The sequence below is a fragment of the Trichosurus vulpecula genome, chromosome 7 (genome assembly GCF_011100635.1).
Source record: "Trichosurus vulpecula isolate mTriVul1 chromosome 7, mTriVul1.pri, whole genome shotgun sequence".
NCBI lineage: Eukaryota > Metazoa > Chordata > Mammalia > Diprotodontia > Phalangeridae > Trichosurus > Trichosurus vulpecula.
Genome location: NC_050579.1, coordinates 97491435 through 97515996, shown reverse-complemented (window position 1 = coordinate 97515996; position 24562 = coordinate 97491435). Strand labels below are relative to the sequence as shown.

The 24562-nt window shown below is 40.9% G+C and overlaps 1 protein-coding gene across 3 annotated transcripts in view; it reads left to right on the top strand.

Moving 5' to 3' along the window:
* ZDHHC14 (zinc finger DHHC-type palmitoyltransferase 14) overlaps positions 1–21893 on the top strand; it is a 321372-nt gene extending 299479 nt beyond the window's left edge. For 2 of the 3 annotated variants that reach the window (XM_036768473.1, XM_036768472.1), the window contains exon 9: positions 21021–21893. In XM_036768473.1, coding sequence (XP_036624368.1) covers positions 21021–21422 — 402 coding nt within the window. In that variant the 3' untranslated portion in view covers positions 21423–21893. The remainder of the gene's footprint in view (positions 1–21020) is intronic. The other variant, XM_036768474.1, reaches the window with a different exon arrangement.
* The last annotated feature ends 2669 nt before the right edge of the window (positions 21894–24562 follow it).

Genomic DNA, 24562 nt, shown 5'->3' with positions numbered 1-24562 from the left:
ATTATTGATATAAATTTAAAACAAGACAGGCAAAGTTCACCTAAGGCAAAATTGTGAAATACATGAAGTTCATCTTTGGCAACTCTAGCCTCACTTTTCAATCCACTTTCCTCTACTTCAGTTACCCCATACTTTAGGTTTCTAGCCCCACATATTCTTTCTGCTATCTCGGAACTTTGAGCTAATATTCTGTTATCTGTCATTTACACCTTTGTGTGAATGAGTTTGTCATTGTGTTGCCTTTTCCTGCGATACATGGCATCTGTATGGCTCCCAGTCATTCTGCTCTCATCTTTGTTAGGGTGGCATAGGCCTTCTTAGAACAATGTTCCCACTCAGGGAGTTAAGACCTGAATGACAGTTTCCCAGAACACTTGATTTCTCTTTTAACTACAAGGCAAGGCCACAGTCTCAAGAGTGTATCTGGGTACTCCGAGTTAGAGATAGGGACTGGAGTTGTCGCTTCATTGGTATAGAGAACTTACAGGTAAGGGGACCGACTGCCTACTACCACTGTAGGGCAACACCTTCTCTACAGCTCAATGTTTTGCCTAGAGCAGAGAAGTTAAGTGACTTACCCAGGGTGAAGCCATCAGTATATGTCGGAGGCAAGGCTCGAGTTAAGGTCTTCTGGACTCCATGGCTAGCTCTCTGTCCATTACTCCACACTGCCTCTCTGGTTACTCAACAAATGATTATTTGTTGGACATTACAGCAAACACCAGGAAAACCATACTCTTTATGCCAGTCAGGACATTTCTTTTAACTGAGTGAATTCTAAAAGTGAGTTCATTGTATAGATACAAAGTCTTGGATTTTTGTTGCTCCATTTCCTGAGAACTTGTCAATCTCTTCTGTCTACACCAAGATAGTTATAGAAAAAGAGACAGAAACAGAGAGGGGGGAGAGGAAGGAAGGGAGGAGCATGTAATCTCACTTACAGGCCTATAAACAGGAAGTGTTTTCAGGACCATTATGTCCCACCTTTTCTTCTTGTTTTTTTTGTTCTGTTTTGAGGTGATGGGGGTTAAGTGACTTGCCCAGGGCCACATAGCTAGGCTGGATTTGAACTCAGGTTCCCCTGACTTCAGGGCCAGTGCGCTACCTTCCTACCCCCCTTTCTTCTAATTAATGAGAAAACTAATGCCCAGGGAAGTTTTGATTTGCCAGAGTCACCCAGCTAATAACGATATTAGTAATTGGCATTTATGTAGGAAATTCAGGTTTATAAAGTGTTGTCTTTTCAGTGTCCCTATGAGTCTTACAATCTCCACTTTCCAGATGAGGGAAAAGCAGCCACAAGAGAACAAGGGATTTGCCCATGGTCCCACAGATGTGTACCAGCTAGATTCGGGTCTCTGAATGCCAAGTCCAGCACTCTTTTCAGCATTACCAGTACTAGAGCTCAGTTCTCTTGGCTTCCACTGCAAGATTCTTTCCATTCATAGTATCATAGACCAAGAACTGGAAGGAACCTTGGAAGCCATCCAGAACATTTAACAGATGTGGAAGCTAAGGACTAGGGAGATTAAGCATCTTGCCCTAGGTCGCATGGGTACTAAGTGTCAGAGATGGGATTTGAACCCAGGTCCCTCGGTTCCAAAGCATTTTTCACACGTACTGAATCATATGGTTGGACGCTGTGACTGCTATTTCAATGTTCACAGGGTGTCTTTTTCTTATTTTCAAATTCACAACTTTGGTTCTGAAGGGTTAACATGGGCAGATGTTTGTAACAAATAATATATATCTTGAGGGAGTAGGGTGTATGTGCATGTATGGCAACATGAAGAAAACATCTATCACCTTACATCTTTATATATGTGAGAGATAGCCTGGCATAGTGGACAGGGAACTAGCCTCAGAGCCAGGAAGGGTTCCAATTCTGCCTCTAACTCATACCTGCAAGCATTTAACATCTCAGAGCGCCAACGACTCTCTAAAAATACAAATGGCAGAAAGTGTTCTAACTCGCGTTGCTAGCAGGAGTTTCTTAATATAGAAGCTCCCTGTTATAGTGAAATCCCAGGTCAAGTCCCTATCCCTATACTACACAGATAGATATGTTTTACATACAAGTCACTATTTCAGGAGGTCCCATTATTGTTAGTACTCTCACCGATGCAGGTTGCAACCCCTTCACGCATTGCTGTGTCCAAAAAGACATTCCTCACTTCACCATAATAGCTAGCATTTATATAGTGCTTGAAGGTTTACAGAGAGCATTGCATGTGCTCTCTCATTTGAACTTTCTAACAACTTTGTGAAGTCAGGGAGATTCTCATCCCCATTTTCCAGATAAGGAAACAGGCTGAGAGAGATTAAGCGACTTTCCCAGGCTTATTCAACTCCAGAGGGTCCTTGGACTGTGGCCACATAGTCTGCCACCAGGCTTTCCAACGTGGTGGGGCCTGCCAGAGCTTGGCATAGTCTACTAAAGGTCGCATCCCTTCCACAGTAATGAATGGATGATGAATGACAGAACTCAGGCGGAGAAGATACCATTTATACACGTATACATAAGTATCATTGGACTTCCCATTTAAAGATGTCACCACTGGTGGTGTCAATTATTCAGATGTATGTATTTCTCCATTTTTAAAGATCATGCAGCCACTATTGTGATGCTGATATGTACCTCCTACTCTGTATTCTACATCGAATTTCTAGAGTTTAAAAAAAAAGAATTAATTTTAATGAGCTGCCATCATCAAACCACTATTGGAGTCTTTTAGGTTAGCATATCACAAAATATTATATGATTAAAAACTAGAATGAATGCTGTAGACCGGAAGTACTTTAATTCAATTCATCAAGGATTTATTAAGAATCTACTATGTGCTAGTCATTATGTTAGGTGATGAAGATCAACAAAATGAAACACTGACTGCCCTCAAGGAGTTTACATTCTACTGGTAGATATTTGCGATTTTGTTGCCATTAGGAGGATGAAATCACAAATGGGAAGATGAACCTGACACCAGTTTCTGAAGACAGTACCACTAGACACCTGTGGTGATTTATGAAGAAGAGCAAAGAGCCTTGAGCCAATAGGACACCTGCTAAGATCTTCAAGTTAGGAGGGGGATGGGCTACTTATCAATATTTTTCCTCCAAATAATGGGTGCTATGGAAATATAGATTGCAAATATAAATAGCAGATATAGATAGCAAAGATCACTGCTATCTCAAGGAGCAAAAGCAAGAAAGCTAAACAAATCCTAGTGAAGAAGGACCAGCTGTATCTACTCAGCACTGTAACCGACTTTGGGCCCAATATGGCACGGTGAATGTGGCTGTGGTTTAGTTCCAAGAACCCTAGACTAGGATTAGTAGACCTGGGTTCTAGTCCTTCCTTAGGGGCCACAATCAAGCTACATGACTTAAAGCTTGTAGGCCTCAGTATCCTTCATCTGTCAAATGGTAGAGGAAGATTCACCAAATGATGAATTCCCAGATCTCTTACAGCTCTAGACATCAGAATCCTATGAGATGCATGCTCTAACTTAAAAAGTCTTTGGAAGATAATTTAGGTTCTGGAAGAAATTATTGCTATAACTTATTACTTTATCAATTCCATAAGTATTCCAAGTAGAGCTTGAGCAGCTAGGTGACACAGTGGATAGAGCACTGGACCTAGAGTCAGGAAGACCTGAGTTCAAATCTGGTCTCAGACATTTGCTAGCTATGTGACCTTGGGTAAGTCACTTAACCTTATTTGCCTCAGTTTCCTCATTTATTTAAAACATGAGCTGGAGAAAGAAATGGCAAAACACTCCAGTATCTTTGCCAAGAAAACCCCCAATGGAGTCACGAAGAGTCAGATATAAATGAAACAACTAATAAAACAAGTATAGATTTTATCTCAATAGGGAATTCCTCCACCAAGGCAGTTCATGAATTGCTGTGGCCAAAAAATTCATCACCCTGTGGTCAACCAGTGATGATCCTGCCTGAACTTAGCTAGGCTAGTCCTCAGGCAGAAGCAGTTCATCCCTAGTTGTATATTCAGAGGGCCTCCAGCATTGCTATTCTGCCAGAACTTGTGCTCCGCTGGTATAGAAAGTTAGGACGACATGGTTTTTAATTCTACCTCAGACACTGGCACACTGTGTGACCCTAGGCAAGTCATTTATACTCTCTGGGCCTCAATTCCCTCATCTATATAATGAGGAGCTTGGTCTTAATGACTTCAAAGGTTCCTTCTTGCTTTATATCTATGATCCTATGACCCAAAGACAGAGCTCCATACCACGAAGAAGCAAACATTTGTTAAGTGACTAGTCTATACCAGGCACTGTGCTAAGTACTGGGGATATATAATAGAGGCAAAAGCCAGTCCCTGTTCTCAAGGAGCTTACAATCTAATGGGGGTGACAACAAGCAAATATATGCAAGGCAAGCTATTTACAGGTAATAACATAGGGAAGGCACTGAAATTAAGAGGAGTTGGAAAAGACCTCCTGTAAAAGATGGGATTTTAGTTCAGACTTCAAGGAAGCCAAGGAAGTCGGTAGATGGAGTTGAGGAGGGAGAGCATTTTAGGCATGGAGGAACAGCCAGAGAAAATGCCCAGAGCTGAGAGATGGAGTATGTTCATGGAACATCCAGGAAGCCAAAGTGAGACTTTGGTGGAGGAATTCTATGAAGCATTTATTTAACATCAGCAAAGCTAGTAATATATGAATGGCAATGATTGCTCAGGTATGAGTTGGTCTATATTTAATTCAGTTCAAACATTTATTGAGCTTCTACTGGATTCAGGGAGATACTTATCTATTTCCATGTTTCCTGCATAATAGATGTTCTAAGCACCTCTGAATGCACACATAGCCACATGCTCAGGGCCACCATCTTTCATCTAGGAGAAAGTAAATATTGTACTCTTCATTCTGCAAATGTTGACTCAACCCAGACAGTGTTTCCACTTTCATTTGGGCTACATGAAAACAGTTCTATTTTTCCTATGATGTACCAAAAAAAAAATACCCAAACAAACAAAATCCTTTCTTGAGAGATACCTGCTTTCCAGGCCATCATTTCAAGTGAGACTGTTTCCTTTGTTGTTTTCCTGAAACTAGCATAGAACCTGGTCCTTAGGGATATGGACAGACTTAAAAAGGCAGCATCCCCTACTGCATCCTGGGCCATCTCCAGTCATCCTGATCTATATTTTGCCACTGGACCCAGATGACTCCAGAGGAGAAAGTGAGGCTGGTGACTTTGCACAGCCATCCCTCACTTAAATCCTATTCACTTGCATACCATGGCATCACCTTCCAGATGTCATGGTCCTCTTTGAGAGCAGAGGACAAGCATCAACATAGGCAACCCCAAAGTGGGGGAACTCTTTCATCTAATGGAGATGGGCAACCTCTGTGAAACTTATGGTCTTAGACTAGAGAGTCTGAAGTTGTTAAGAGACTTGCCCAAGGTCACACTAGCAGAATGTGTCAAAGGTAGACCTTAAAGCCAGATCTTCCTGGCTCCTGGTCTCCTATACCATACTGCCAAGTACATAGTAGATATTTAATAAATGTTTATTGTTTAATTGCTTGATTTATCTTTAATTTTAAAAAATAAGGAATTTTGGCATCAAGTTTACTTTCCCATGGAGATCAAGAAAAGGGAGAAGTATGGTCTGGAGAATTGAGAAGCTGAGTCATTTACAAAGTGGAGGGAAAGACAGAGATAGGGCCAAGGACCAGCTGAGGAGAAAAAAAAACACCAGTTGACAGTAGAGCCTAAAGCAACAGGAAATTGCTATTAAATTCTTTTTAAAAGTAAATCCATATAATCCATCCAGATGTCAGAAAGTCTTCAACTAAAAAATGTGGGAACATCTGCCCAAGGCAATTTCTACTATTATCCCCCAAGCTCCCCATTGGTTTTGTTTCTTATTATACTTTGGGTAATGTTAGTACTAAGTGGAAGTTATGTACCTAAAAATTTCCAGGAACTGTCAAAACCTGGAGAAATGAGCTAACATATTTCACCAGTGCCAACTGAACTTGGTCTTTAGGGGCAAAATTTCACATTCCTTTGCTTTGATTTATTCAACCTGGCACGTAGAACAGGCATCCCAACCAGGGCCTCATCAATCAAAAGAGTGTGCAAGTGTTCACTGAGTCCCAGCCATGTATCAAGCTCCATGCACCAAACAGTGTGATGAGGAGTTTCTTTCCATCTGTTTCGACATCAGTTGCTCAGATTAACTTCTGTTCTGTGGGTAAACATGATTTTATATTAGTGATAGCTGTTGGTATTCGCAGAAATGCACCTCTTTACCTTTTATCAAATGATTAGCACGCTCAACCACCCAATGAGGTAGAATGGCAGTGTCATAGTCTACCAACTCTGTAAAGTATTTAATAGCAAGAACACCACTAATAAAATACATGAAGATAGCAGAGAGGTTTCGTGCTCAGATATGGGCTGGGCTATATGACTTCTGACATCCCTTCTGATCCTAGGATTCTCGGAATCATTGCCCTCCCCAGTGTTACAGATGAGAACATTAAAGCAGTTGAAATTTAAGTAATTAGCCCAAGACCATACAATAGGTTGCTCGTAGATCCAGAAATAGGAATAAACTTAGTGACTAGTTAGAACATATATTCAGTAGGGCAGCTAGGCGGCTTAGTGAATAGAGCATTGGGCAAAATCCAACATCTTATCGAGTCTGTCCTTGTCTCCTGCAAGAATTGCAGATTCTGAAATTGGGTGTTTCTGTTCTGAGAACATTGCTAGGACATTGATGAAGAAGTCCAAATTCTCCAGTCCTCTAAGACTCCCAAAGTCCTCTTCTGCCCAAGAGAAAATGGGAGAAGACACCAAGGCTGAAGTATTCTCCTCCACATAACTAGGAGTTCCTTCTCAAGGGGTTCATCTTCCCCTCCCACCTGCCACAACGAGCTATTATTCTCTTTTTTACGTTAAGTCTCAAGACCAACTTGGAAGATAGCAATAATTTGAGTGTCAGAGTGGAGAGAATGTTTCCATTCAACCGTGAGGAAGGTGGTATGAGGGGACAATTCCAGAGCACATCCATTCTGTGCTCTGCTGGTCTTTGAAATGTCAAGATAGAACTACCAAGTCACTCTTAGTACATGAAATACTATACTATTGAGGATAGGGCCTTTTATACTAAGATATAGCTTAGGCAACTCAAAATGCCAGGCTCACCATTCACTTAAATCCTTCAGTTTCAAACTGACTCAGTATTTGAGAGACAGACCACTGGCCAAGTTTCTTCATCCTTTCTAAAAGCACTTCCAATGCAGTATAACTCCAGTTCACCCAGTGGTTTTCAAAGACATCTAAATTCTTCAAAAACCTTTTTTCATTTAGTCTAAAGACTTTGATTGGTTTGATTCAATTGAGAGGTACTCTCACCTGATTATGGTATCAAGACATAGGATCTTAACATTTTAAGTGGGAATGGGGTAATTATCTAGGCTGACCCCCACCCTTATGGTTTTTGAAGGCGTTGAAGGCTTGGCTTTTTAATGAAGGCTCATTTTCTCCTGGGATCCTGAATGTTTTGCATATTGGAGGAAGTTTTAGAGATTAATTTCAAAATCTTTGTGATACAGATCAATTTGGTAGCTATTATACCCAGTCTCCCTCCGTTCAACAAAAGCAGTCTGCCTTATCTTTGTTTTTTGAAAGATTCAAGGTATTTCACTGCATAATGCCTGAAGATTACATTTGGGATCAGGATTTATCTAATCATTATGAGTTATTTTATCCAAAGCAAATCTAATTTTTTGGTCTAGTTGAATGCTGATAGGGATAATATATGAAGAAAGCTAAGAGGAAGAAAAGTTCAGCAAAATTCTCCATTTGTAAATGGCCTCAAACACTGTGTAAACAGCTCTTCACTTTCTCTTGACAAGTCTTCAGGGGGTGATGCTCGAATGAAATGGTCACAGCAGTCTACCAGGAAGAGTCTACCAGGAAGGAGGAATTCTCTGGGTCAGAGCAAAATCATTTAATTAGGGTGCTTGCCTTGGCAGAAATTTAACCACGGACCAATGAATGGTTCCCCACCCTTGGTTTAAACTTTACTAAGTTCCCTTTGGCAAGGTTTTGCTTCTGTTTTAGAGCTCTGGATGGTTTTAGATTAGTTTTCCCTCCCCTCTCCCTTTGTGATTTCTCCTATCAATCAGATAACTCCTATCAGTTAGGGGTTAGGCTGACTACTGAGTCTTCTCACAGATGCACATAGATACAAACTCTAGTAGAAGAGAACTTTGTTCTTTGTTGTTGTTGTTCAGGTGGGGGGGTGGGGGGAGGGGATAGGTATATAGGAACTCTGACTTTTATGCCCTACCTCATCTTCAATTTGGCTGGAGAAGAGAGAGTCAAGTCATGAATAAATCTGCAGATGTTTCTTGAATGCAAAGTATTACATTATTTAGTAGTAATCATAACACATTTATATAGCACTTGGACATTTGAGATAGGTCATTGTAAGTATTGTTGTCTTCATTTTATTGTTAAAGAAACAAAAGCTTAAAAAGGTGAAGCAATTTGTCCCATATCACATAGACAGTAAGTGATAGGCATGTGAGGCAGCTAGGTTGTGCAATGGATAGAGCACCGTTTCTGGAGTCAGTAAGACGCATCTTACTGAGTTCAAATCTGGCCTCAGATACTAAATGTGTGACCCTGGTGTAGCAACAATTCAGCTAGCAGCTGCCGTGGGGGTGACAGACCAACACAAGCCCAACAACAAGAACGCTGCCAGCACAGGTTCTTTTGATCTGCTTTACTAAGAAAAGCAATGTTAAGGTATTAACTATCTTACTTTAATCTAACATTTACATATAAACTCAATTAGTTCAGGAGGAAAAGACAGCAACCTGAACTTCAGAGCAAATACAAACAAGTTAAAAAAAATATACAATGTAAGCAGACCAGATCACAATTTGTAGTTACCAAGAAACCATCAACATCTGGGTTGACAAGCCAGGTAGCTCTTAACAATGGCTGGCCCAGAGTCTAGCTGGCTCAGAGCCCCAAGAAAACAGCTCTGCTCTCTCTTTTTGTACAGTCTTTAGCCATCATCAAATGTCAGTCATCTGAGTGACCAGAACTTAGGCGCATACTATCAGCTTTGGTCTTAGCAACTCCCCTTTGGGCCCTGGGGGCTTCATGCCCACATCAGCTTAGCATCTAGTAATTAGGGGTTTGGGCCTGGGCTAAATGCACCTAGCTAGACTCAATCAAAGGCAATTAATTTAGCATTCTAAAACAGTAAAAAAAAAGTCCCACCTTAATTACCAATACACCTGGGCAAGTCATTAACCCTGTGTGCCTCAGTTTCTTCATCTGTAAAATAAGCTGGAGAAGGAAATGGCAAACCACTCCACTATCTTTGCCAAGAAGACCCCAAATGGGGTTGTGAAAAATTGTACATGACTGAAAAATAACTTAACTGATAGAACATGACATGTCTGTTCAGTGCTGTTTCCACCATTCTATACTACCTCTACTTATGGCAAGGGCTGAGACAAGGCCTGAGGCTAGCTCCCCCCTAGTAAGTGACCCCTGCCAGCAGGAATATGCTGACTGCAGGAGCCCCTACATGAAGAACACTTGCCCTCCCTCAAACTTTCATGTGGGGTAGCAGACTTTTTTCCATCAGAAGGTAGAAATATGTTCTCCCCTTATTGGAGAGAACTAGCTAGGTCTTCTGTGGGGAGGTCAATATGTCTCTTCACTCTGTCACTGGCTTGAAAGTTCTAACTACCAACATTTTGGTTGTACGTAAGTTTTAGTCATTTTAAAAATCCCTACTTCCTTCCCTCCCCCATGGAGGGGTAGAATCTCTAGTATAGGGTCCTTTATAGAGAATAGATATATTAGTACAGGGTCAGGGCTGAAGGACTTAGATTTTGTCTACATCACCACTTCTCCCTGGAAAGGGATGCTGCATGGAAGCTCCTTTGAGTCTGACCTCTGATGCTTGTTATTATGGCTTTGGACAAGTCACTCCCTGGGCTTCAGTTTCCTCGTCTCTAAAATGAGGAGATTGAACTAGATACCTTCTGAGATTTTGTTGTTGGTGTTTTTTTAACTCTTTTTTTGTTTTTGTTCAGTAGTTTTAGTCACACTAGACTCTGTGACCGACCCCCTTTGGGGTTTCCTTGGCAGAGACGCTAGACTAGTTTTCCATTTCCTTCTCCAGCTAATTTCACAGACAAGGAAACTGAGGCAAAGAGGGTTAAGTGACTTGCCCACAGTCATGCAGCTAGCATGACTAGTTAAGTGACTTCCCAGGGTCATAGCAGCTGAGGCCAGATTTGAACTCACAAAGTTGAGTCTTCCTGAGTCCACGCTTAGCACTCTTATCTACTGCACCACCCAGCTCAAGATCTATGATCAGATAAGATAGCCTATGTAAACTACTTTGTAAACCTTAAATCACTACATAAATGCTATTTATTATTTATTTACTTATTATTGTGGTGATCCTACAAGCACTCAATGTCTTCATGCTCTCACCCCTCATCCATCCTCTGTAAATTGAGGGGGTTATATTTGATGGCCTCTAAGGTCCCTTCCAACAGTCAATCTTTGATCTTCCCCGGAATACCTCCCTATTCATCCAAACCACCTCTTAGGATCCTGTCATTTACTAACAATTTCCGCAATGGGTCATTTTTAAGGGTGTTATATCTGGGTACTCAACTACAAGAGAAAGGATCTTAACTCACTCAGCCTGAACATTGATGGTCTTTACTGTCCATGCAGCCTTAGCTGAAAGAGAAGAGGCTGTATAGATATTAGCCTCTCCAAACGCTAATGGAAAAAATGACATATCCTATATCCATTTATATACTGACCCCTTCAACCCCAGCCCCACAGTGATTTACATTTTTATTTACACAATAACTATTTCTGGAACAACATTGATATAAAACTCTTTCACACACACACCCCTGCCTTAGTGAGACTTTGTCAATGTATTTCTCGTCCTGTTTTCCTTTTAAACCTTATCGTGTCACTACCACCAAGGGAGGTTTTGTCTTCTGTGAATATAATTTCAGGTATAGGCAAACAGGTGGGACAATTATTAGGGGAGGTGGGGGAGTCTTTCTGGTGTCCCTGACCTCTCTGCCTACTAATGGGAGATGAGTTTGCATACGCCACAGCAGAATTAGCTGGTAAATTGGATATGTCATTCCCTCCCCGCCCTGCCAACTCTTAATTAAAGTTTAAACGAGACATTGTCTTGATAGTTTCTTGTGCTTTGGATCAGGTTAGATGCAAAGTAAAAATCTGTGATAATCCAGCTCAAGGGAGTTCCCCGGCTCCCCCCCCCCCAAAAAAAAATCCTTCCTCCTTCACCCTTCCTGGATTTTTCTTCCTCAATCCTAAAAACAAAATATGAACTGATTTCAGCTAGTCTATTATGAGCAGTCAGACATTACACACAAAAAAGCTTTGCCTAAGGAAACACTGAGATCAATTGGGTGGTCCCGGCAGGCCCTACATGAATTATTAGCCTAGTATAAGTGTGGCATCAAAGACAGTACTAAGGGTAGAACCAACGAGAGAGCTCATCCTGTGCCCATGAGGTCAGTGGATGCTTAACCTACTTGCTGCCCCATAAATGCTGCATGTAAATGTGAAGCATGATTCTCATGATTGGAAAGGATGGTATTTGCCCTTCTGGAAAAAACAAACCTTGGAGCCAAAGATCTTTAGCACCAACCATATGTGGCAGACTGAGTTTTCTTACTAGGTATCTTTGGTCAAGATTATTTTAGTCTTCATTCAGTAATCTATTTGCTTTCACATTTAGGGACTAGTATCTGAAGCCTAAAATGAAAGTGAGTCATTATAAAATTACTCAAAAGGAAAGAAGATGAGGATAAGATGGTATCCCAGAAATTAGAACCGAAAATTTTCAAGGCTTCTGTGTCCTCATACACTCCATTATTGCAAGGTTATCTGGGTACTGTTAAGCTATAGGCAGGATGGGAAGCATTAAGTCCAGATTTTCCATTTGATAGTATTTGGCAGATATGAAAATTCAACTCCCCAAGTGCTAAAGCTTCATTTGGGCAGTGAATCAGCTGTCAAAGTGACTTAATTGAAATAATGCCAATGCACCAGTACTATAGATATGACCTTTTGTGGAGTAATAGAAACATTACTTGATCTAGTCAATGCCCTTACTAGACACCAGCTTTCTATTCCATTTTGAAGTTCTTGACTCATAAAGAGTTTGGTATGAAGAGGAATGGTAGTGTTTATTTCTCACTTTACTCTCCTTACTGGGTGATCTGCTACTTACCACCAACATGAGTGTTTGTTTTCACTTGGGAGTTCGTAGTTTGTAGGACTGATTAAAATGTGACCATAGCCCAAAGGCTTCTGGATGTACGTGACACGATAGAAGCCATACCATGAAGGTTTTAATGAGAAAAGAGGGAAGAATGTTGTCATCCTCTGCTGGTAGAAATGGAAAACACTCCCAACAAGAAAAAATAGGAGAAAAAAGCAGGGTGGTGGGGGGAGGGAAGAGTGAAAGGAGAAGCAGAAAAAGACAAAAGATAATGGAGAAGAAAGCATAAGAGGCATGTATGTGTGTATGTATGTGTGATTGCAGATGTGTGTAAAGAAAGGCATCCTCAGACTACAAAGAATAACTCCCCTAGAATTCCAGCAGTTTGGAGACACGAGGAGAAAACCTTAATCATTTTCCATCACAATATCCCACCAATGATTCTTTTAATGTCATTTTTTGGAATGTCTCCACTCAAGAAATGGTTTTCACAAAAGAGAGGACAACAGTAGGAAGATTGTGGATTTCTATGGATGGACTCATTGCATTATATTATTGGCAAGATCAGACAGGGTCAAATTATAATTCTCCCCTGTGGGAGCAGAAGGATCAATGAATTTGATTCAATGGACCTAGGATCTAATCAAACAAGTCACTTTAGCCCTTTTACTTTCTTGGGCAAGTCACTTTAACTCTCTGGGTATCAATTTCTTCATCTATGAAATGATGTGGGCTGGGCTAGATAACCTCAGAGATCTTTTCTAGCTCTAAATCACAGATTTAGACTATAATTTTTTCTATGCTCTAAATCTTTTCTTGCTCTAAATCTATGATTCTATAATCTTTTGGCTCCGGTAAATGCTTAGGAGTCAGCCAGAGATCAATATGGAAACTATCCAATAGGAAGAATCAATTCCTCATGCACCCATTTAACTGTATGTCCAAAAATTGGATGTGGGCATTAAAATGCCAATCAGTTACAGTTCATTTGGTCTTTGTATTTCCAGGACCTTGCATGGTTCTTTACACACAATTGGCACTTGTTGGATTGGAGAGTTATAAAACATTACAAAATATTTTCAAACTGCATGTGGTCACTTTTGTTGACATTCCCAAGAACCATAGTCATCTGTGATATTCCCCTGAAAAGTAAAATGGAAGAATCAGGGATGTGTGGAAGGGAATAGCTATCAATATGGAGGTAAACTTGATATGTAATTTCATCAGCATAAAGACCTCCTGTATGAGACAATTCCCTCTATTCATAAATGTCATCCCCTTCTCTTCAGTTTTTGCTCTTGGGCATTAAGAGGTTGCCCAGGGTCACACACCCAGCACCCAAGCCAGCCCTTTATCCACTGTCCTACACCATCTCTCCTTCAATAACCAGGAGGAAATACAGATAATTGTATGTGGCTCAAAAATAGTTATTTTTTTTTGTTCTCAGACTCTGCTTAAACAGAAGTAACTAAAGTCAAGGACTCAAGTCTACGTTGGAAATAAAGTAGATATTTTGTCCAGTATTGATGTGCTTGCTTCTATGTGGCTCTCACGTGGATTAAAAAAAGACAAAGTATATTTCTCCCAGCTAGATGATTGGATTTATTTAAGCCCTATCCCTGATAAGCTGGATGAAACATATTTCTTGTAATTTTGACTGCTACAATTCAGCCAGTGCTTGTTTCCATTTTTAATGGTGCATGTCTTTGGCAGTGCTGAGGTGGAAGATCTATGAAAGTGCCCACTGGAACTTGTTACATTTTTTAAGGCAGCAAAAAGGGGATTTTTTTGAGCTTAGACTCACACAGAACACATCAAACTATAATGTCAACACCTTTGAATCAAAAAGAGCAGTAAGAAAAGCAACCAAACACAGCTGCAGTCGGGCTCAGCAGCTTCTTTTATCTTGAATGTCATGGGGGAAGCTAAGCAATTCTAATGGAGACCAGGGTTGGGAATATACAAGGAATAAGAGGGGAGAAAAAAGGAAATAAATCAGTCAATAAGCATTCATTAAGCACCTACTATGTGCCGAGAGCTGTGATAAGTGGTAGGAATACAAATACAAAAAATAGACTGTCCTTGCCCTCAAGGAGCTTACAATCTAATGGAGGCAAACAACATACAAAAAAGGAAGCTGGAAAAGAAGGGTGGGAAGGAAGGTACCCAGCATGGGGGCATGATAGAGCAGTCTAGAAGAGAGTAGCCAACTGGGAAATGAAGAAATGGCAGGCCTGGGTCACCTCTTTAAGCAGAAGTTCTGAGAGAAGCTCCCTACCATCCTCTCTGAGGTAGGGACAGAGGAGTACTGATAAGGTGTGTTAGTGGCTGAGTGATCTTGAAGGAAGTGGAGAAAGAAAGGGAAAGGGGGAAAAGATCATGGATTTAGAACTGAAAGGGACCATAGTGTCCATCAAGTTCAGCATCCTCATTTTAACCAATAAAATACCCAAGACACTGCAAAGTTAAGTAATTTACCCTTAGCCACATAGCTAGCATCTGAGATAGACTTTGGACCCAGCTCTTTCTGCCCCTAGGTGCAGCATTTTATCTACTACACCACAATGTTGCTGTTAGATAAAGGGAAAAAAAAAGACAGTATCATCATCATCATTATCATCATCATTATTATCATCAACCCTACTAGCATTTATATAGTGGTTTAAAGTCTGCAAAGCACTAATTCATTTGCTCCCCATAACCCTGTGAAGTAGATGGTATTATTATCCACATTTTAGAGATGAGGATCATCTAAGGTCAGGTCCAAGATCATACAGCTACGAAGTGTCTAAGGTAGGATTGCAATTCAGGTCTTCCTGACTCCAAGTCCAATACTCCATTCACTGGGCCACCTAGCTACCATCTAGTAGTACAAACAATAATTGCCAGGCTTTAGTTTCCTCATCTATAAAAGAAAGTGATTGGTCTCTAAGATCCAGCTCAAAATTCTATGATTCTCTAAGTGCTACAGATTGCCAGTTTCGAATAGAGAGAGTCTTCATTTCAATCAACAAAGGAAAGAAAGAATCTAAATAATCTATTTCACCTTCCCTTCAAATCAGGGTGGGGTTTCAGCAGGTAAAAGATACTTTCATTAGCCAAACGATAAGTGATTCTCTTATCAAGAAAGAACAACTAAATTGGATCACAAGTTCTCACAACTGGAATCTTGAGACTATATTTATTGGCAAAACCCCAGGAATATTGAGAGGTTATATTTAGTCACAGAGAGCTGGAAATATTATAGAAGTTACCAGCTGTCATCAGTAATTCCAAATGGTACTTTTCAAGTAAACTTCTTAGCAAAGGATATTGTATTCAAATCCCTGGGATCCTTGCCAGGAAATGTATGTTTAATCAGGGAGCTTTCCTCTTGTTCCTCCATCCTGTCAAGATCGAGCCAATTTCCTAAACTGCGCATTGAGTTCTGTACAAAAAAAAAGTAATATTGTCTCGAAACTAGAAACTAGACTTAGTGTCAGCTGCTTAGCTACTGAAGGGGTGTGTTCATCCCTCCATTAGAAAGTATAAGAACGGAAGCAGAAATTCCCTGCTAAGAGAATTTGGCATTTGGTCATGAGGCTCACTGGGCTCCAAGAAGTATGGTTATGGTACATTGATTTGAGGTCAAACTGGTAAAGTTCATATCAAGTAAAGTTTGATATGACCTTTTGACCTCACTCTGTTTCCCCTCACCCCTACACACCTTCAATGAGGTTGAGTCCTGTGGTGGAAAGCATGGCGGACTTGGAATCAGATAATGTAGTATCATCGCTGTGACTTCCTGGCTATTGAGCAAGTAAGTCACTTAACCTTTCTGCATCTCAGATCTCCTTATCTGTAAAATGGGGATATAATAGCGCCTACGTAGCAGCTCAGTAGCACAGTCTCAGATAGTTCCTATTTACCTGGCTCTGGGAAAGTCCCTTAGATTCTGCGTGCCTCGGTTTCCTCTTCTACAAGACAAGAATAATGATACTCATGTCACCCGCCTTACAAGGTCGTTGTGAGTATCCAATAAAATCATGTATGGGGAGCCCTTTTGTAAGCCTTAAAGCATGATAGAAAGGTCAGGCATTGTTGTGAATCATTGTGAAATTCAAGTGATGTGATGTGATGTCTGTGAGGCCCTCTGTAAATGAGAGTTGTTTGTTGTTGCTATTAGTAGACAAGAGAAAAACTCAGCTTTCCCCCAAAGGTTGATTCTTCACTTACATACATTAAAAAACTATTTCTTTCATGCTCTGTGCTATAATCAGAATGTGCCAGGCTCTGCCCTGGAAAGAGAAAGACAAAAATGAAACAGTCCCTGCCCTGAGGGACAGTCTCTATAGGAGACGGGGAAGAGGACAAAGGAGACCACACATAATTTATACAAAATAAATACAGTGTAATTTGGTGGAGATGGGGGTGTGAGAGCACTGGAGGGCAGGGGGGAGATCAGGAAAGGGCCTGCTATGGGAGGTGGCCCTTGAGCTAATACACATGTGGCCTCGGGGCTGCAGGTTCCCCACCCCTAAACTAATCTGTGAAGGGAGCCAGGGATTCCAAGAGGTGGAGATGAGGAAGGATTGCATTTCAGACATGAGGCACAGTTTGTGCAAAGGAGAAGTGTCAGGAGATGGAATGTCATTTGTAGGGAACAGCAAGCAAGCCAATTTGGCTGCGATGCCGAGTACAGGATGGGAAGTAATGCACGATCAGTCTGGTAAGATCCACTGGAGCCAGACCGTGAAGGATTTAAATGCCAGACAGAGGAGTTTAGAGTTTGTCCTAGAGACTAGAGGAAGCACCTGAAGTTTCTTGATCATGCAGGTCTTACGGTCTGACCTGTGCTTTAGGAATGCCAGTTTGGCAAGAGTATGTATTATACAGCTAGAGGTGGCCAGGTGGTAGAGATGATAGAGGGCTGGCCTTAAGGTAGGAAGACATGAGTTAGACTTCTGCCTCAGATACTTATTAGCTATGTGACCTTGATTAAATTACTTAACCTCTGTGCCTCAGTGTCCACAAATCTAAAATGAGGGAGTTAGAATAGATGACCTCTGCGAAGGTCTCTGTCCTATGTTTGGAAAAGGAAAGAGCGAAGGCAAGGAAACCAATTAAGAGGTTATTGGAATAGTTTGGACAAGAGATAATGAGAGCTGGACTGAGCAAGGATTATGGCTATATGAGTGGTGAAATGGAGGGGAGCATGAGAGGTTTTGAAAAGGTATAATTGATAAGACTTGGTAAATGATATGGAAAGTCAGGAAGAGTGAATCTAAAAGTGAGTGACTGGAAGGATGGATATGTGCTCTATGGAAAAAGGAACATAGGAAGAGGGATGAGACAAGGAGGAAAGATAATAAGTTCCATTTTGAATACATTGAGTTTGAAATGTTTATGGGACATTTAGTTGGAGATCACTATAGTTAATTTTCTCTGTGCCTAGAAAGTAGTGTAGTAGACAGAGCCATTTGACAAGGTCCTACATGGAATTTTCACTTCAAATACTTCCCTAAACCCTACCGCTAAATCTGATGATTAGGCTTGATTTTGATGACCATAACAGTAACTCCAATTTCTCAAATGACCAGGAACCCCAAAGTCTACGAAGCAAAATAGGTCTCGCACTGCCCACTTGACCTGCCCCCAACCATATAAAAAGAGAGAGCCAGCATTGGTCCATCTTGTTACTGACTCTATCACTCTTTTTTAAAATGATACTTTATTTTTTCCCCAATTACAAGTAAAGATGATTTTTAATATTCAGTTTTTTAAACTTTGAGGTCCAATTTTTCGCCCTCCCTCTCTCCTCTCCCCTCTCCTTGAGACAGCAAACAATTTGATATAGCTTATATATCTTCAATCATGTAAAACATGTCACCATATTAGTCATATTGTGAAAGAAGAAACAGACCAAGAAATAAAACCAAGGAAAAAAATAAAGTGAAAAGTAGTATACTTTGGTCTGCGTTCAGATGCCATCAGTTCTTTCTCTGGAGATAAATGGCATTTTTCATCAAGAGTCCTTTGAAGTTGCCTTACATCATTGTATCGCTGAGAATAGCCAAGTCATTCATCAAACGGTGTCGCTGTTACTGCATCCAATGTTTGCCTGGTTCTGCTCACTTCACTTTACATCAGTTCACATAAGTCCAGGTTTTCTGAAATCATCCGGCTCATTATTTCTTATAGCACAATAGTATTCCATTACAATCATATACCACAATTTGTTCAGTCATTCCTTAATTGATGAGCATCCCCCCAATTTCCAATTCTTTGTCACTACAAAAAGAGCTGCTAAGATATTTTTGTGCAGATAGGTGCTTTTTTCTTTTTTAAAATCTCTTTGGGATACAGACCTAGTAGAGGTATTGCTGAATTAGGTTTATGCACAGTTTGATAGTCCTTTGGGCATAGTTCCAAATTGCTCTCCAGAATGGGTGGATCACTTCACAACTCCACCAACAGTACATCAGTGTTCCGATTTTCCTACATCCCCTCCTACATTTGCCCTTTTCCTTTTCTGTCATATTAGCTAGTCTGATAGGTGTGAGGTGGGACCTCAGAGTTGTTTTAATTTGCATTTCTCTAATCAATAGTGAATTAGAGAATTTCTTCATATGGCCATAGATAGCTTTGAATTTTTGGTCTGAAAGCTACCTGCTCGAATCCTTTGACCATTTATCAATTGGAGAATGTTACGTATTCTTATAAATTTGTGACTCTGTCATGCTTAAGAATTAGTGTAGGGAATTAGTATCTAACAGCGAGCTCTCATATCTCATTAGACTATCCTAAATCAGTAATTGGCCTTGCTTAGCTATTCATACAGCTGAGCTACCCTGCCCACAATCATTGCACTGTCCTCAAATTGACATGCAGCCACATATCCAGAGGAAGAGAATGAAAAATATAGCTCCCATCATCCTTCTGAAAACCACCATTAGTTCTTCTAATTCTTAGAAGAGCAAACCCCTGAATTGTACACAATGGAGAAATCAAAAAGAAGGTACTTCCCACAGAATAGTGAGAGAAAGATTTGGTAAGGAGAAGAGAGAAGCCAACACATGTGTGATGTAATAGGATAAGGGAATAATAGGTGCTTTCTAGATTTTCAGGAAGATATTAACCTCTCTTGGTCACAAAAGTGGCCGATGTCATTGTAATACCTTTGTTCTTACTGTGGATGAGGTGCTTATAGAACCCTCTATTCTGAAGAACCAAGACAGAAATCCACTGCATATCCATTAGACACCTAGTGTCTAATTTGAAATTTCTATCAAGTTACAGTGGGGTACATTGTGTTTCTCACTACAGAGAACTTGTCTTTAACGAGTTTAGTCCAAAGCATCTTAATCTTTTATAACAAAATTTCCGATGTCTAAGTCATGTCAAATCTATTTCAAACTGTCTCTGAAACCAACCCATAGACTAAATAGGGATCTAGGAATCCCCTGCCTATCCCTTTCCTGCGCCATTTTAAAAACTTCACAACTGGCTGAACATGAGTCAGTAAAAACATGGCATATGCCATACTCTATGTTAAGCATTGGGAACAAAACTGAAACATCCAGAGGAACAGTTTCCTATAGGGGGAAAGGAAAGTACTTACCAGGCTTAGGTCCTGGCTCTGCCATTAACTAGCTATGTGACCTTGGGCAAGTCACTTCCCTTAATCTTAGTCTTAATTTCCTGTCTGTCAAATGAGGGAGTTAGATAAATAACTTCTAAGGTCTCTTCTGAAATTCTGTGACTTTAGAGTAAGACACAGTTTAAGACTATCTGAAAGAAAGAATGGTTCAGCCTATAAAACTTTTAGATTCTCATAAGCAATTAAAAGTGAATGAGAGGAAGGGTAGAGGAAAAGGGATAGTAGAAAAAATGTTGATATAAAAATATCAATTAATATTTATTTTAAATATATGTTATATATAGTGATAATATTTTTCCAATTATATGTTGACAATTTTTAACATTAATTTTTTTTGAGTTCCAGATTTTCTCCCTCCCTCCATCACATCCCCCTCCCTAAGACAGTAAGCAATTTGATATAGGTTGTATGTGTGCAATCATGTAATACATTAAATATATATTTTAAGTGAACCAGAGGTGTTGATGATGGTAATAATGAAAGCTCAGGAGCAGAAAATTCCTGGGCTTATGGAGAACAGTCTATTCCTGGGATTCAGAAGCTTCCCAATTTTAAAGATATTCCAGTGGATCTGTGATCTCATCGATGGGTGACCTCATCCCTCCAACAGTGAAGATCACAAGTCATCCAGGCTACTATATCCATGCAATTCCTTCCTGTGTTGTGTTTTAAAAATGATATGGAGGAAACCATTCGTAGCATACAAAAGGAAATCTCTGTTCCCTGATCCAGACCATGACAATTGTTTAAGTGAATCTATTTTTAAATGATTGTTATATACTTTGACTGTGTAACATTTACTGGGGTAGTATATATGATATATTCATTTAAGTGGGTTACTTAGATGCCAGGTATGAGTGTTTTCTGTATTGCCATAAATACCAGAATGAAACCTGGATATCTGTGCATGCAGTGCTTTTTGGCAATTGTCTAACTGAATTATTACTAATGAATTTTTCTCTTCTCACATCCTATTCTCTCCATGCCTCTCTTCCCCTTGCATTTCACTCTCTTCTCATGCCCCGGCACCTTTCAACTTCCCCAACTTGCTGCATTTTCCGGCTGCCTCCTGCTCTCCAGTGTGACCAAGATCAGTGCATTCAGAGCACCAAATTCGTTTTGCAGGCTGCAGCTACACCATTGCTCCAGAGCGAACCAAGCCTAACCAGTGAGGAGCTCCCTTTGCCAGGAAAGACCACACTGGGCGCTCCCTGTGCTACCTTGTCCCTGGGGCAGCCAACACCACCTTCCTCCATGCCCAATCTCACATCAGAAACTGTTTTGACAGATATGATACCATTGAAAGAGGAACACGATGGCCATCAGTTCCTTACACCAGAGGAAGCCCCCTCACCCCCTGGTATGTTGTCAACAGGCAGTCCTATCACACATAGTCACACCCTGCATGTCCTAAGCTTGGCCAGCCAAGACTCATTGCATGAAGACTCAGTGCGTGGCCTTGTAAAGCTCAGCTCAGTCTGACCAATGTGGACAGTCAGCACGGGGCGGGGGAGGCGCAGTGCACTTTTCCAAGGATTTTGCTACTCTCGAGACCAGGTGTGGAAGCCAACAAAAGAGATCTTCCCAGCAAAGAGCTTCCCAGCACTCCATATTCTACTTCCATCTGGGCCTCGGCGATGAGGACACCCTGTCGTGGGTTAATGAACGTCTAGAAAGTAGATGGATCGATTTCAGGGGGCATTTGGGGGCAGGTCCTAAAGCTCATAATTTTGTCTTATTTGACTTTCCTTCCCTTTCCCCAATTCTTCATCCCCTCCCACCCTTAATAAAAACTGAAATTGATACCAACAGTCCAGTTTTCTGAAGCCTCAGGCAAGTGGGAATTTCCCAGCAGCTGGAAATCACATCTCTGAATCTTTATTTCGGTAGAAGAAAGATGTTGGGATATAAATTCCACACTCTGTGTTCTCCACTGTTGTAATACGCACTGGTTAAGGGTTCATGATATTTTGTGGTCAGATTGAAATGCACTTAAGTGTTATACTACTAATATTTGAATTAGGCAATTTCTATTCTGTTTATTAATTAAAAAAAATTAAAAGAAAAGAAGAAAAAAAAGTCCAGCTGTGGATTTACATACCCTACTGTAGTATGTGTTACAATTGTATTGGTATCAACAAGAATTGATGCATTTCTGTTAAAGTTGGGACTTTCCAAGTTCAGTTTCATTGAAGGACAGTTATCACACTGAAACCAATGGACAATGCTATTATTTCTCAACCATTCAACTTTATTATCTGTGGATAGGTGGTGCCTATAACACCCTGGGTTTTATCGCATCACTCATCATTTAATCTTCTGTTAAATATTTAGATTAGGTATTGTGTTGTGCCATGCCTGCCGGGATCAGTCATTCCCCACTGTGGGTGAGATTTCCAGTGGACATCCAATAAAAATGCCATCCTCCATTTCTCTGGATCTGCATACAGTTATCCTAAGCCTAAAGGACAAAATCACCCGGAGGACCAGCAAAGGGTTTGTGATTGTTGAAATAGACTGGCAGGGAATAAGCCTGGGTCCACAGTGAATCAGATCAGTGAGTAGGATCATATTGATGGGAGGGTTTCTTTGGTAGGAAGGTGACATTCTGTTCTGTTTCTTGCACCTATCATCTACCTATGGCTTGTTGTTTAGGGAATTAACTTGTGTTCACATTATGTAAAGTTCTCAATGCTGCTGTAGATGGAAGATAAAGGCGTCTTTCAAATAGGAGACCCGACTGTCTGTTCATCCTGTTCTGTGTGCTGAGGGAAAAGGAAAGAAAATGGGAACGTATTAGAGGTGTCAAAGAGTAAGTCAGAGAAACCTGTGGGAAGTATGTGCTGAGATCCTGAGGGGGGTCATTCCTCTTAACTAGGCTATTAATCAGAATAGAATTAGGAAAATCACCAACTCATCCCTTTCAATTTATAATTTGGGGCAGGGATTGGGGAGGACATTGGATTTTGTTTAAGGAAAAATTCAACTCAGGGGCAATTGCAGGGGACCCAATTTGTTATTGAGAACTGTGTCATATACTCTACTTGCCTTCCTCTTCAGATGATAATGCCTGCAATGATTTCTTCTCAGGACAAATTAAATTCTGCAAGCTCAAAATAATGCTCTCTGTCCGTATGACTGGCTAAAAGACAAGATGCATTTATTATTGATCAAGAAACCCAGACACTTTGAATTAATGGGATAAGGCCATTTCCTCTAATATAAAGTGGGAGAAAAATGACCATCTAGTTTGAAGAAAAAGGAAAAAAAAAAAAGAAGCACAATTTGGGTCCTGGAACAAAGCCATCTCTGCTGGCACTGAAGCCACACCCAGATCTTGTCTATTCTCATGGCATTATACTATTTGATTTCTCCCACTCCGAGAATATGTGATCCTGTGTTTACTGGTGGTCCGCTCACCGCTATCACCACTCTTACTCCTTACACTGGCAAGTGTAGAAAACAGAAAAGATAAATCACAAGACAGTTTCTGGTTTCCTAGATCTCCTGATCACTCCTTCCTGCGTTCAGACTAGAAACTCACACCTTCTTTTGGAAGAATAAGGAAAAACCTGGAAGCAATTCAGGGCTGTGACAAAGTGTGATGGGCTGCCCTGGGAAACAACGGGCTCCCCATCAACACAGGTGTTCAGGCCAAGGCTCAGTGAATACTGGTTGGGAAGGTTGTAGGAGAGTTTCTCATATAGGCACAGGGTGGAAGAGACGTCCTCTAACATCCATTCCTACGCTGAGATTCTATGTTTCTGAGTCACTCATAAACAAAAGAGGCCAGATCTATCCCACGGTGGCATAATTCCACAAGACTCTTTGCACACATACTTAAGCCCGCCCATCACTCCCATTCACTCTTTGTGAAGAAGTAAAACGATGTGCCTTCTTGATGTGGTTCCCAGAAACAGGTGAGAGGATAAAGACAGCATGGAGAAGTAGCCTGCCATCGTGGACAGAGCCTTGGCCCCGGAGTAAGGAAGGTCCTGCCTCAGACACTTACCAGCTGCGTGGACCTAGACAAGTCATTCGACCCCTCAGCCTCAGTTTCTTCACCTGCAAAATGGGGATAATAATAACACCGACCTCACAGGGTTGTTGTGAGGACTGAATGAGGTATTATAGGTAAAGTGCTTTGAAGCTTTTAAGGCATGATAGAAATGTTTCGAAGTCATGGAAAGAATTTTGAACTAGCATGCGGGAGGCCCGAGTTCAGGTGTGTGACCGTGGGCAGGTCAGTTTTATTCCCCTGACCTTCATTTTCCCCATCTAGACTAGAGTATCTCTAAGATTCCTGCGAGCTCTAATGTTCAAGTGTTCTACGGTTTTTCTGGGACCAAGATACCCCACCTTATCGGGAGAGTCTGTGCAGAATAACGAGTCCTTATCCTCACGTATGATGGGTGTTCAGAGAATGCCTTTTTTCTCCCCTCTATCGTTATCCCTCACCTCTACCTTCTCCACTAACCAGCCACTACATTATTTATCAAACTCTGCTTTCAAGTGAGCATGGCTGTTCAGGATTTACTATGCTATTAAAACTTGGACCATTATCGAAAGGGCCATTTCTCCAGGGGAAGTAAATTTAGTTCATGCAGCCTGCCTCGAGGGGC